The 14,961-nt window shown below is 33.2% G+C and overlaps 2 protein-coding genes across 2 annotated transcripts; both read left to right on the top strand.

The window, feature by feature from the left end:
• The first annotated feature begins 6,343 nt into the window (after positions 1 to 6,343).
• On the top strand, positions 6,344 to 7,300 carry LOC120594097 (olfactory receptor 5AS1-like). The gene has a single exon (XM_039852115.1). The coding sequence runs from the start codon at positions 6,344 to 6,346 to the stop codon at positions 7,298 to 7,300; it is 957 nt and encodes a 318-aa protein (XP_039708049.1).
• Positions 7,301 to 13,748: 6,448 nt separating this feature from the next.
• On the top strand, positions 13,749 to 14,702 carry LOC120594092 (olfactory receptor 1052). The gene has a single exon (XM_039852110.1). The coding sequence runs from the start codon at positions 13,782 to 13,784 to the stop codon at positions 14,700 to 14,702; it is 921 nt and encodes a 306-aa protein (XP_039708044.1). The 5' UTR covers positions 13,749 to 13,781.
• Positions 14,703 to 14,961: the final 259 nt, after the last annotated feature.

Raw genomic sequence — 14,961 nt, 5'->3', positions numbered from 1 at the left:
TTTCTGTTGTGGGAATCTGTTAATATGTAGAGTAAAATGACTCACGTGCCAAGTACACAAACAAATAATAAAAATGCATATTTCTAGAACCCTTCAATTCCATTAAAATACAAACTACTATTATGTGTGAATTGGTCAATATGGTTAGAATTTAGCATATCTTCACTATTGGATCTGACTGGGAAAATGGAAGGTGAAAGAATTTACACTTAAAATAAAAGAGAAATAAAGTTTATGTGTCTATGTTATACAAATGTTATTTCTAATCTTTATATAACATCCACCTTTTAAATAGTCTCACATTAGTTTTTTTTCGTTTTCTTTCTTTTTTCTGAAATAAAGGATATAACATCATGTACTGCTTTAAAAAATCTGTAACTAATTAATTTGTTGTATATACAGTCTATGTGGAAGTTTAGATAAGGAGTTTGCACAGATGTAATGGTTAAAGAATTCAATAACCATAAAAAAAGATTCTTCTAAGTCATTTTTGTCAAACTCTAGCTGAAGAATTAACATTAAAGAATCAGTAAATATCAAAAACATACCATATTTAGAAGATTCTATGTTATCGATTCTCACAGATTATGTCTAGCAAGATAGCTCTATTAGCATTGGCCTTTTGATTACAAGGGTAATAGCACTCTACACTGAGACCTCCAGAGCATCATATTTGCCTGCATTTCAAGCTTCATTTGGGATCAGTGGTACAGAAAATACCACAGCAAGGAACACAAAGAAAAAAGTAAGTAAGTGTCTGGAGACCCAGAATCTAATTCTGGTTCTTCTACTACAAACCATTTCATCTTTATGTCACCATGTCCTCCTTTATGAAATCACACCTACTGTAGTTATTATGTGGAATTGTCATCTAAGGCAAGTGAGACTGTGGATATTCATCAGCTTCATAACTGCTTAGTAAACTTTTATATTAGTTTAGAGATTATTGATAGAAGTTGTCAATATCTGGCAAGACTTTTTTTCAAAACGTGTTTTATTTTCTCACCAGAAACAACAAATGAGCAGACATGTAAAAATTAAAAACTACACAAACTCTCAACACGGATAAATGAAATATAACCATCACCAGCATCACAACGAAGGCAAATTATAACTTTTTTTAGCAGTTTTCTATGAACTATTTGGGGCTTCTAAAACTGGAGCCCTTTTATATTCTGATGTAATAACTAGTTACCTATATTAATGGCAATGATGATAATGATGATGAAAGCAATCAATAATAACTAAAATTATGGTGAGTGAGCCAATAGTATTTTCTAAGCATTTGACGTGCATCATTTTGTTTAATCTTCATATTATCTTGTGAGAAGGATATTATTATTTCTATCTTTACAGATGATAATACTGAAGAACAGAGATGTAATCAAGTTGCCCAGGTATATATAGACAGAAACCAGTTCTCACTTCTTAACCAAAATCCTATGGTACCAGTAATGTTGAATTATTTTCTACTGGTCTAAGAATGTTATATTAATTAAAAATAGAATGTTAGTGTTGGAAAGAACCTCAGCAATTATCTAATCCACATCTTTAATTTTCAAATGGGTGACGAAGTCACATTCACAAGATCATCCAAGTGATATATCCACTAACAATTTTCATGAGTTATATCTTATATCCATAAACAGCTTATGAGATCAAAGTCTGATTTTTTTCCTTGAGTCCCCAAGAAACCTTCAACTGTTTAGAGAGTTTCTGTCATCAATTGTTGCATGAGACCCTGAGTATTCCAGAACAATTTCACTTCTCTTAAAAGATTCCTGTCTATGTTGAGCTGAGATCAGAATAATTTCCTCAAATAAGATGAACCTACTGATTTTCATGAAAAATTAGCCTAACAAAGCTCTTGTTTTCAAAATGTGTCTGGGAATAGGTTTATCTTTGCTATTTTGTTTGAAGCATGCATGTAAAGCTTGCTCTCTCTCCTTTTCTAAAGGCATTGTGCTAGCTATAGTGGTTAAACATGCAAGATTTAGAATTAGGCAGAATCAAGTTTAATCTCAGATGTGACATCTAATATTCTACAAATCACTGATATTTTCTATGCCTAAATTTTTTTGTTTTCTTTAATTAACATAATAGTATACCATATGGTCGAAACCAGGATTAAACTAGATAATTTATAGCATTGTTTACAGGGCTCATTATATTACAAATGCACACAAATATATCCATTATTATCTATTATTACTATTTATGCCATTATGATTATTGATAATTCAACATCTGATTTCAAAATCATAAATTCCCCAAGTTGACAGTTATAGAAATATTTTGCATTGGTTTGTTATGACTTCAAGTACACTTGTTAATGACTTAAGTAAAGTCTTTTTGACCTACTTGTTTATGGCTTAAATGAAGTTGTTTTGATATACAGTGAATGTTCACTTAACATCTTTGATAGGTTCTTGAAATTTTGGTGAAACAAGGTATAATGAAACCAGATTTAACCTAGGCTAATTGATATAAATAAGAGTTAAGTTTCTACAGCAACTCATCAACATTACAACAAAATGACATTGAACAAAACGATGTTATTAGAAGATCTACTGTAATTGAATATGGCTAAAGTGAAGTTGTTTTAAAATAAGGGTGAATTTGTTCATTTTGAGGAGGACATGTCAGGAGAATGTCATCAAAATTGTTGTGCTACTGAGTGTTTATAAACATGAGCAAGTGGGGGAGTGACTACTATATAATGAATACTTACGCTTTAAATACCAGGAAATTATGAGGACTTACCCAGAGTATTTGGTCTGTGCAAGCCTGCTCTGTGCAAGCCTGCTCTTTGCGGATCTAAATAGCTCCCTAAACACCTTGCGATATTAGCTCCTATCATGGCAAGACAGTCTTTGCCGGCAGTGGTGAAAACCCTTCAGCAGTATCATGATGGAGATGTCTGCCAACACCAGCACCTTCATTCCACTGGTACCATGCTCTAGCTAAAAGGGACTTCAATTAGTGCTGGCTGCTGGATGTCAGCTCATGTTTGGCTAAGCTAACTTTTCCAAGAACAAATTGTAGAAAGGTACACTTCAACTAAAATTGGACTTTATTTCTTTTATCTCCCCTTTTCTTGGAACAGTAGTATATTCTATCTATCTTTAGTTTGGAATATGTTATTTCAATATTGACTTATCAAAAGGCATTATCCTGTATGCTATTTGCTTATAAATTATTTTTGTTATAAATTACAATTCCTGCAGTGGACCTGTGCTAAATAAATTATTTAACAATGTCAGTCTCTGAGCATAATTTTGCTACAGACAAAACAAGGAACTAACTCAAAAGAACCATACTGTATGTGACTACGTGTATGTGCTCATAGAAACTGAGGTTTGGCTTCCTGATGGAGTTCTACTTTACTGAATTTCACTCACCCAAATTAAGGAGACCATTACATTTCCCAAAATTCCAAAATAGGTACAGTCAGCCTTCCCCTTGTGGCAGTAAGGAGCCTAATGAATTAGGCAGTGACTTTTGGAAACTCTCATGGGTAAAGTGAGGTCAGGATTATGTCTTTACTATCCCCTACCTATTTCTCCAGCCCACGGAGAGTCAGTTAAAATACATGACATCTAAGGTAACATTATCTTTATTATACCCACACCAGCCATTTTGTTGATGCTCTAAGGGATCAGTCACTTACCTCAGTACTAGAATTTTGAATTGTAGAATTTATTTTGTACAAGATGCTGACACTATTTCTCTTGAGACTTTACAAATAGGTCAAATAAAGAATGAGTATTTATATTCTAGCCTGTGACAAGTGGGACACGATCCCATGATAATTCTCACCCACAGGAGGACTTTGGATAAGCAATTACATTCATTTCAGTGGTATGGTTTGATATTTTGTTTTAAATGAGAAAGATGAAGAACAGTAACATAATTGACTATAATGTGGCCAATTACAACGTAACGTATGTCTCCTTCACTGAGAGATCTTTCATTAAAAAATAACAAAAATTCTTAGATTGCACTGGCCAATAATATCTCCTGTAAAGGCTATGATTTCTATGAGCTATTTAAATATGCTTTAAAGTATTTAGTTATATGAAGAAATTCTAAAGTATAAGCTTAATGTTATTGAAAAGAATCTCAGGCACCCTGTTTCTTTTTGTTTCTCAATTATCTGAGTGACTAAAATGAAATAAGTATTATGACTCAGGCAACTTGGATTTGAATGTTAGTTTTGTCATTTCACAATTGTGAGTCTTTGAGTGCCTTATTTATTTTTATTCTTATTAAATTTAAAATTATAAATAATAATTGCTCACCTCATCAGATTCTTGTGAGGATTAGGATAACACCTCTAAATGCCTAGCCCATTATTCAGCAGATGGTACTCATTTAAAGACTGTTAGCTTTCTCTTGCTTTTGCAATTATAGCATACATGTATATATATACATATATGTGTGTGTGTGTGTATGTATATGTATATACTTTGATGATAAAAAAGAAATCATTAGCAAGTAGGATTTGCCCTAATAACTTTTAATGAATATTTAACATTCAAAAATAAATCAGCGCAATTCAATATAACTCTAAAAAAATAAATAAATAATCATCACAAAGGATGGAGAAGAAATTATTTGATATAATTCAGTATTTATTTAAAACAAAATAGGTCAACAAGTTAAAAACAGACTAGAACTACCTGAACTTGATAAAGGGCATATATAAAACTCTACAGGAAACGCTGTATGTGGTACTGATGCCTCTACCAGTGCTATAAGGCAAAAAAGAAAACTAAGTAAAAAAGAAATAAAGTCTGGAAAGAAGAAAAAAATAGTACCTTAATTCAAAATTTTAAATATAAAAATCACCACTAATAGCATCAAAACAGGAAATCCGTAGGAGTAATTATAATGAAACATGTGTGAGAACTCTATACAAATAAAATATTGTATGCAACAAAATAATGACAGATATGAAAAAAAAAACTATACAAATGGAGAGAAATACTGTGTTTATGGCCTGAAAGACTCATTACATCGATTATCTCCAAATTTATCTACAAATACAAAGCAACTCCCAGGACTGCTGATCAGTACTGATGAATCCCCAACCACCCTTTTGTAGAAACTTATAACCTGAAACACTAAGTGTTTCTCACACTACTTTTAACATTACAAATCTTGGAACATTTGCTGAACATTCCATCCCACTATAGCTTATTTTTATTTGCACCCATTCTGTTTATTTTTCTTAATTATTTCTCCTTCTGGGTATATAATACATATTTTTCCATACAGCTCAAGTTTATAAGTCCACTAATAACTGCAGAGATGCAGTAGTTCCTCAAAACACTTAATGTAACTGGGACCTCACACCAGACATTGTCTTAACTCTGAAGTAAGAAAGATACATGAACCTACAGAAGAAAGAAATAATTTTAAGGCATGTGTAGAAGATTTATTACTACCAAACAATGCATTTAAATAGAATGTGCACGCACATGACCACGATGGCTTTTTTATAGCACAGATCATGATGCTAAAGAGAAGAAGAATTTTGAGACAACCAAATGGGTCTTTCAAGCTATTGAATATGCAATTAAAAAAGAACACAAAGGTCAATTTCTTTGTTTTAATAAATTTCATCTAATAAACACACATATTAGGGTTTATTATGTACCAGTTACATAAATGTTTTACAAATATCTACTTGTTTATTCCTCTAACCATCAAGAAGTGGTTCAATAACTTTATCGACTACACGATCAGTAAGTAACAAAGCTAAGATTTGAACCATCATCTCTTCTGTAACTACTGTGCTCTTAACATCTATGTTAAAATACCTCCCAAGTACATGGATATTCTTCTGTGGACTTACCTAGTTTACCTGTGAGTGGATTCTTCTAGCGTGTTTTGCAACTCTTCTTTTCTTTACATGGAGGAAGGTGATTTTAGGATTGGAAAAATAGACCTTTGAATCTAACTAAGAATTTTGCCGATTCTCATAATTCTAGCAGCTCTTGTCAACTGAGCCACATGAGAAGAACTAATGTCATCTTGAAAGGAACTAATATCATCTTTCAATGTGCATAGCTTTAAAGAGTTACTGTAATTCGGTACACCACCTCTGGATAACATCCTCTGGTTCAACGATCATTTCTATTTACTTCTTTTAAAGAAAATGACAAAAGTGAAAGCAAACCAAATCTGTCACAGTGTATGCCATAACTGGTTTTCTTATCCTTCTATTTGCTTCCTTAGAAGGGAGAATAAATATGTTCTTGGTTCGCTGATCACTCAAGTCCACTCATGTATTCTGACACCATCTATTTTGGATGAGAAAAACAAGAAAACCAAGAAGATGTTGGAGAGTAATTATACCATGCCAACTGAGTTCCTCCTTGTTGGATTCACAGATTATCTACCTTTCAGAATCACATTATTCCTGGTATTTCTCATAGCATATATACTAATTGTGGTGGGAAATGTGGGTTTAATAATCTTAGTTAATATCGATTCAAACCTGCAAATGCCCATGTATTATTTGCTCAGCAACTTGTCTTTCTTAGACATCTGCTATTCTGCGTCAATCACTCATAAAATGCTGGTGAATTTTTTAACAACCAGAAAAAGCATCTCTCCCTATGGTTGTGCACTACAAATGTTTTTCTTTTGCTGTTTTGCTGATGCCGAGTGCCTTATCTTGGCAGCGATGGCGTATGACTGCTATGCAGCCATCTGTAACGCATTGCTCTATCCTACACTGATGTCTAGGAGAGTCTGTATCTGCTTCATTGTGTTGGCATACTTCAGTGGAAGTATGACTTCAATGGTCCATGTCTGCCTCACATTCAGGCTGCCATTTTGTGGCTCCAATATTATCAACCATTTTTTCTGTGATATTCCACCTCTTCTGGCTCTATCATGTGCAGATACCCATATCAATGAACTTCTGCTCTTTGCCTTGTGTGGCTTCATCCAGACCAGCACTTTCATAGTTATATTTATCTCATACTTTGGTATCCTTATCACTGTTTTGAGCATCAAGTCCTCGGGTGGCAGAAGCAAAGCATTCTCCACTTGTGCTTCCCATCTCATAGCAGTCACCTTATTCTATGGAACACTCTTGTTTATGTACTTACGTCCTGCCACCAGCTATTCCCCAAACACTGATAAGGTAGTTGCAGTGTTTTATACTGTTGTTTTCCCCATGTTTAACCCAATAATCTATAGCTTAAGAAACAAGGATGTGAAAAATGCTCTGAGAAAATTCTTGGAAAGAAACTGGGCTTCAAATGATAACAATTTGAATCACTGAAACATTTAAGTCATAGCCTGCCCTTCCAATCTCATTATCAATACTATGCCATGGACACCACATATGTTAACTATTTTAAATATATTTCCATTTTCCAGAAATAAAGACAACTTTTCATTATCAGTACTTTAAAGTGCTCTTGTCCTATCTTACAGAAATGTTCTCTCCAAAATTCTTCTACTCCATAAAACATTCTTGAATTAAAATAAATAATAATAATTGTTCTCCAATTAGTGTTCTTAACAATCTTTGTACAGTGATTCATTATATGCTTTATCATGTTGTATTGAAGGTATATATTGACTTGTCAGCTCACCCATATTGGAAGCTCTGTGGTGGCAGGGAGTATATATTTTGGTTTATTTTTCAATACTTCTAAGCATTTGGTTTCTGGCACATCCTCATTGCATGTGTATTTAATGGATGAATAAAAGATGGATAGACTGATGGATGAATGGACTGATGGATGGATGGATGGATGGATGGATGGATGGATGGATGGTGAATGGATGGATAAGTGAGTAAATCTAGTTTTCTGTGTTTGGGAAAATATGTCTAGATTCTGTACTTACAGAACATAAACCATCAGGAAAATTTGGTATTACTCATAATAGTAATGGTGGTTTCACTAGTTCTCAGAATTGGATGTAAATCACATAGCAATAGTCTTTTATATTAAAAGAGTGAAGTTATAACACATTATTTTCTTTGAGCTAGATTTATTATTATTGTTAGGGATCCTCTACTCTCCCATTCACAGTGGGTACATGTGAAAACCAAACAAGTTTATGAAGATCATCAAGATTATAAACTATACATATTATTATTTGCACACACATTACTGACATAATCTTTAAGGCTCAAACTTCAAGAAAAAGTGAAGAATTGCTCTGATCATTTTATTCTACAAATTGACAATATATACCAACTTAAAGTATGAGCACTTTTTTCTCTGGGATCAATTTCAATGATCAAATTAGCAGACCTTTTCTGCAGTTGCATTTGATCTTTCAGGCTCCATTTTCTTTTTGTTTTACATTGACAAAATTGAAGCAGTAAATTGTATACATGTGAATATATAGTGTGTAGTTTTTAGTTATTATGAAAATAAATGACTGGATTATTTTGTACTGAATGTAACCCTGTAGATGGAGACAATTAGACACTGTGCAATGAAATGGATTGTTTAGAGGTTTAAATGAATGAATATACGTAAAGCTACTAGCATATGTATGATTTGAGAATTAAATGATTGTATATGTGTAAATCTCCTAGAATTTATGTATGTAAAGCTTTTACACAATGCCTGTTACAATGTAATGGCATGGAATTGTTCATTATTTTACCACTATTTGATTTTGAGACAGCAATCAGGTTTTGATTCTCAAGAAGAGATTAGGCACTTGAAAAATATCTCTGAGGCTTTCCAAATGATGCGAGAAGTTGCCACAGGGGAAAAAAAAATGGAACTCAGTATTCAACTTAGAGACTCTTGGTCATGATAAAACATTTGCCTCACTATGAAGACTTTGTCAGAGTATAGAGTACAATGCCATTCATTCATTCTTGTTTTTAGAGTAGTTTCTGAAACAGATGGGGTATTTTGAATTGCTCTTTTAATTTTAGTGTACTTTCTTTAAAAAACATGGAAGAGACTATCATAAAATGACCTAACTTCTTCTAATTATCCTTCCATCTTCTAATTATCCTATCCATCGTCTTCATGGACCTAAGTTTGCGTGAATATGCACATCAGTTTCCTTAATGGGGACCAATTTAAATAAGACTTGTATTTTATTTTCCAAAAGAACTTGTTTTAAAATAAGTAAACTACAAAGTACTTGTAAGCATAAAATTGTTATGAGTTTATCTATTCCGGAGTTTCTAAAAGTAGCGGTATTGACATTTTGGGCCAACACTTCTTCGTTTGGAAATGGGGGCACGGGGCATGGAAGAGGACTCCTCTGTACATTTTAAGGTGTTTAGCAGCCTCCCTAGCATCTACTCACTAGGTACTAGTACCAACAACCTACTTATGATTACCAAAAGGTATGCAAAGTTTGCCAAATATTCTCACAGAGGCAAAATTATCGCTAGGAGAAAATCACTAAATGTGATCAATGATATTTCTTTGACCATAGGACAAATGAAACCATTTGAGTGAGGACACTGCCAACACTGTTACCTATGATGAAGACATGCCATAATTTATAACTCTACATTGGTATCAGTTCTAACTAAGTTCGTTCTCTTATAACATGGTAATATTTTCCATCCTGTATCTAAAGGCATGTAATGTTGTTCTACCAGGATCTTCACAACTATATCATAATATTGTCATAATTCTTTCAATTTTGTACAATGTTTGGATTGACACAAGATTTCATTATTTTATTTCTCTGCATATATATTTATATCAGTTTTATTATGAATCAGTGAGGTAGACAGAACACACATGCATGTTCCTATTTTAAAGGAAGAAGGAAACTTCAGTTATTTCACCATTAGAACCCTTGAACACTAGTCCGAGTAGCATATATGTGACTGGAACATCATTTCATAGGGAAAGCAGAGGCATCTACTAAACAGCTCTTGAGAGGACCTGCTGCTCTGATTAGTTTCAGTCTCAAGAGACCAGAAAAGATGCTAATTATCCAACCTGTGGACATCTGAGATTCACATCTACTCAGTGAGCTACAGTTTTTGTCCCCAGAAGAAAAGAAAACAAACATAAAAAAACTCTCTACTCTCAGCGATAAGTCCTTTAAGACCCATGAAAACCTGGTCTTCTCGAGATACTCGGCTTCCTCTGAAAATGGCTTATTTGTGAGTATGTTTAGGGAGTGGTAATTCAGGTTTATTAAAGCTTTTGATATTTCCTGTTATTCCACACTAAAAGAATTTGTTACCACAGGTATGATTTCAGCACTTTCCCAAACAGTCAGAAAATGTCCTATCCTGTGGTTTATTTATCTTTCAAATGTTCTTTTTTGTGAGATGAGCAATATTTACTTAACATCTGTACTTAATATTTGGGTGTGAGAGAGTGTGTATTTTTATGGTATTTAACACATGGTTCATACAGAAACTTAAGCTCCTTGCATATTTATAGGAAATTTCAGATATTCTCAGGAAAATAGAATATGTGGCATCAAGAATTGTAATGTTTTTAGGTATACTAAAAGGAAGATCTTTTCTTCTCAATCTTTTATAATAGTTTTTGAAATCCTTTACATCTAATTTTATTTTATGATTCCAATAATATTTTAAGAATGATTTTCTATTTTCCTTGAGTCTGCAACAAACCTGGATATATACACACATACTTGTTTCCCACAACTCAACTGTTTTTGCTACAACAAGCTGCCACTCCTTCCCACTACAACTCTAGTGTGCCTGAATATAATAGTCTTCAAATCAGAATATATTGTCTTCAAATTTGACTATCTAAGCTAAATAGTTTTGGGTCTTTTAGTACGTCATGGTTGTTGTTGTGGATAGTGAGTTTTTACATTTGTAATATGTGATTATTGTTAAGTATTTTTTGTGTGTTATTTGATATTTTGCTTTTATATTGTAAACATTTTATTTATAAACCATGCAGTATATAGTATTTTAAAGTATAAGTACACTTATATGTTTGTGAATTTATATGTATAACATAATATTTCACATAACTATTAATCAGTTATACATTTATTCATATATCATATTCTATAATAACATAAGTAATACTATGAACAAGAAATTATATATAATATTCATTTATAATATTTTATAATAAATTCAGCTATATATATTGTGTCAATATAATCATATTCTGTGGGTAAATCTCCTCAAAAGAACATAGGTAGGCAGTTCAATTCCAGTTAACAACTATGGACCTAGAGTATGGCAACGTCACAATTTTGAAAATCATTAGCTTTTTGAAAGGCATTAGGCTGAGTTCATTTTTTCACGATAATGGTATGATTTTTCTTTTTGTTTTTTCTCACCAATATTCTTATCAGTAACTATGTCTTTACTCACTAATGATTATATATTTTCCAACATTCCTTTGGAGTCATAAATCAAAAATAAAGTACTGTGAAGGAATTTCATATGTTTTAAACAAATACTCATTTTCATCTTGACATTTCAAGATGTTGATCTTAAAATTTGAAAATTGCATTTGAGCATACCATTAGGTTATAAAACTGATATTTCCAGTAATTGTTTTTCTAAGAAAATATTCACGCTTATTAATATTCTAAAGCAGTCTCTTAATCAGGAAGATGTCACTGAGTGATATCAAAAAGCACTGAATTTAATGACAGAATGAATCTGTATTCTTGTTGTAATACTAATATCATGGGAGAAAGTCATACCTCGATCCTCGGTAACACTTTTCTCTATTTATATATTTCTATTATGAGTTCAATAGATAAAGTTGTTACTAGAAATCTTACTGCCAAATTTTTGGAATCACACTTGTTTTTCTAGGTCATGGTGTTGAACCTTGTTCATCAATATCATACTAGTGCACGTCTACCACATATCCTCGTAGCAGTTAAATTGGCAGCAACTTAGTTTTTTCTTCTTTTTCTCTAAATGATAAATGAGAATATTATACAAACTGTGTTGTTTTTGTTTCCTTTTATGATTTGCTATACATGGTGAAATATACAGCAGGCCGAGGGCAGAGCTATATTGAAACTCAAGACTTCTCTGTTCTAATACGCACCATTGATGGTGTTTTCATTACACTACACAGACTTGCAGAAGAAAAAGCTTCTCATTAATAAAATACAAATATCCCTTCACCTTCAAAGTTTTGTTTTTTTTTTAATTGATCTTATTTCCAGATTATGAAACTCTGATTCTGGATTTTACAAACTGCTTTTATTGACAGGAAGAAACCTTCTTGTCACTTCCAACAAATTATTTTTCTTTCCTTGAATAATGTTAGACGTGGATTCATTGTGCTCCCCAATGCCATTGATCTAAAATATAGAAAGGATCTAAAAAAAAAAAATGAAAAAAAATGAAAAACTATATATGTGTATATAGAGAGACGGGATCTATTATAAAACTTCATTTTGTGAGGGATGAGCTTATATACTCATAGATGAAGATTTTGGTTTTCATTTAGTAATACCCTGAAGATTACTTCCCAAACTTACTCAAATCCTGACCTCAGTAGACTTCAAGTTCCATGTGTGCACAGCTCCTATATGCTTCTTGTGATCTCTAACGCCTAGTACAATGCCCGGCATAAAAGGTATGGATGTTATTTTAAGTCATCAATTTGTGGCAACTTGTTATAGTAGCAATAGAAACTAATACACACTATAGTGGAGTACCCACTGTCATTTTCTATTCACCTCCCCTTTTTTTGATCATAGTAATTATCACCATTATATATAGTATATCAATAGGTATTTATTTTCTTAATAAAATATAAGCTCATTGAAAGCATGACATTTTTCTTATTCACTGCTTCATCTCTACCAAATATAACATTTCTTGGCACAGAATAGTAATGTATATTTATTGAATTCATGAAAGCATACGTGCATTAATTTATTAATATTTGACCGAAATATTGTTAAATAGTATTATACCATTATACACTAGTATAATGTCAGAAAAAAAGTGAAACAAAAAGGCTGCCTACATTTTTGAAAGCTGGATGCATCTGATAGATATAGTTTCAGTACCTCATACTCACACCTTGTCTCTCTACGTGGATGTTTAAGAGTTCTTGTTTTAATGTTGATAAAAACCAAACATGTGAATGTAAAGTTATACAAAGATGCAAAAGGGGAGAGTTTTCAAGTTAAGTTGCACTGCTATTTTTTCATTGGTCTAAACATTAAATAGCAAATGAAAAGTTTGTTCTAACTCTTTGTCCAGTTTCACGCTTCGGAGGACAAAGGCACTGATCTCCAAATTGGGGAATCTGAGCAGAAGGTGAGGCAGTTCTGATGTCTGAGATATAGAAAGGAAGGGAATTGTGTATTAAGAAAGCGAGCATAATGAGTTAACTGCATGTGAAAATGGAGAGACTGGTTAGCCACATGATAAGGAAATAATTTCTATCACAGAGGGCTACAGTTTGTATCACATGTAAACAAAAGACTTATATGTCACAGAATGAGTCAGGGGTTTGGTATGGGGCATATCTGGATTTGAATGCCAGTTCTATCAATTAAGAGCTTTGTACTCTAAGAGTGTTTCCTTACTCCAATTTTTAGGATGTGGAAACTGAGAAGCAGGGAATAAAATAATTTCTAGTCACAATAAGTTGAATCACTACAGGTGGATTTCGTAGCACACATAAGATTCACTGCTGAAGTTAATTTCTTTTCTTCATCTAACTACAGGCTAAAGCTCAATGGTCTTTGTTATTACTGATTCCAGATCATGGAGGAAGTCATACTGTTTCATCTGAGTGATATCATCTTGTTCTGCAGCTAAAGAGCTGAATAAACCTGAATGCATGGCAGGTTGGAATCATACAGGTGTGAAGGAATTCATTCTGGTAGGTTTAACGGAAAATCCAAATTTGCAGATCCCTCTCTTTCTGCTTTTTACCTTTATTTATTTTATCACTATGGTAGGTAATTGGGGAATGATCGCTCTGATCTGGTTAAATGCTCAACTTCATACTCCAATGTACTTCTTTCTTAGCAACCTCTCTTTCTGTGATATCTGCTACTCTACTGTCTTTGCTCCTAAGATGCTGGTCAATTTCCTATCAAAACACAAGTCCAGCACATTTTCTGGCTGTGTTTTGCAGAGTTTCTTTTTTGCAGTGTATGCAACCACAGAGGTCATCCTCCTGTCTATGATGGCGTATGATCGCTATGTGGCAATAGCCAATCCCTTGTTGTATGCAGTCATTATGACCCAAAGGGTTTGTATCCAGATGGTCCTTGCATCTTACTTGGGTGGCCTCATCACCTCTCTGACACACACAATAGGTTTGCTCAAACTAGACTTCTGTGGTCCTAACATTGTGAATCATTATTTCTGTGACTTTCCCCCTCTTCTGAGGCTCTCTTGCTCTGATGCACATAAAAATGAGATACTGGTTTTGGTATTTTCTGGGGCCATTGCAATGTTCACTTTCATTATCATCATGGTCTCTTACATCCGCATCATCATTGCCATCCAGAGAATCAGTTCAGCTGAGGGGAGGCGCAAAGCCGTCTCCACTTGTGCTTCCCACCTGACTGCTGTGACCTTATTCTATGGGTCTGGATCCTTTAGTTACATCCAGCCAAACTCTCGGTATTCCCTGGAACAGGAGAAGGTCTCTGCTGTGTTTTATACATTGGTGATCCCCATGCTAAACCCACTGATTTACAGCCTCAGGAATAAGGATGTGAAAGATGCAGCAAAAAGATCTATATGCTAGAAGAGAACCTCAGCTTGACTCAATATCATCTATGGCTTTGTTAACGTAACATTAACCTGCACATAGATAATTTCTTGAAAATCGTATCACAGATATAAACACATGTTGAACTATAATAGAGGTACTTTTAGGCAAATTGACACATAAACGATAGTTAACAATTCTTGCAAATTTGTATTATCCTTGAATCTCTTCTGTTACTTTAAAATGTTTCAAAATAAATAATTAGAAGACAGGTAAAAGTACTTATAAAATAATA

This window comes from Pteropus medius, unplaced genomic scaffold (genome assembly GCF_902729225.1).
Source record: "Pteropus medius unplaced genomic scaffold, Ma_sr-lr_union100, whole genome shotgun sequence".
Lineage (NCBI taxonomy): Eukaryota > Metazoa > Chordata > Mammalia > Chiroptera > Pteropodidae > Pteropus > Pteropus medius.
Note: the sequence above shows the minus strand (reverse complement) of the source record. Positions and strands in the feature narration are given on the sequence as shown.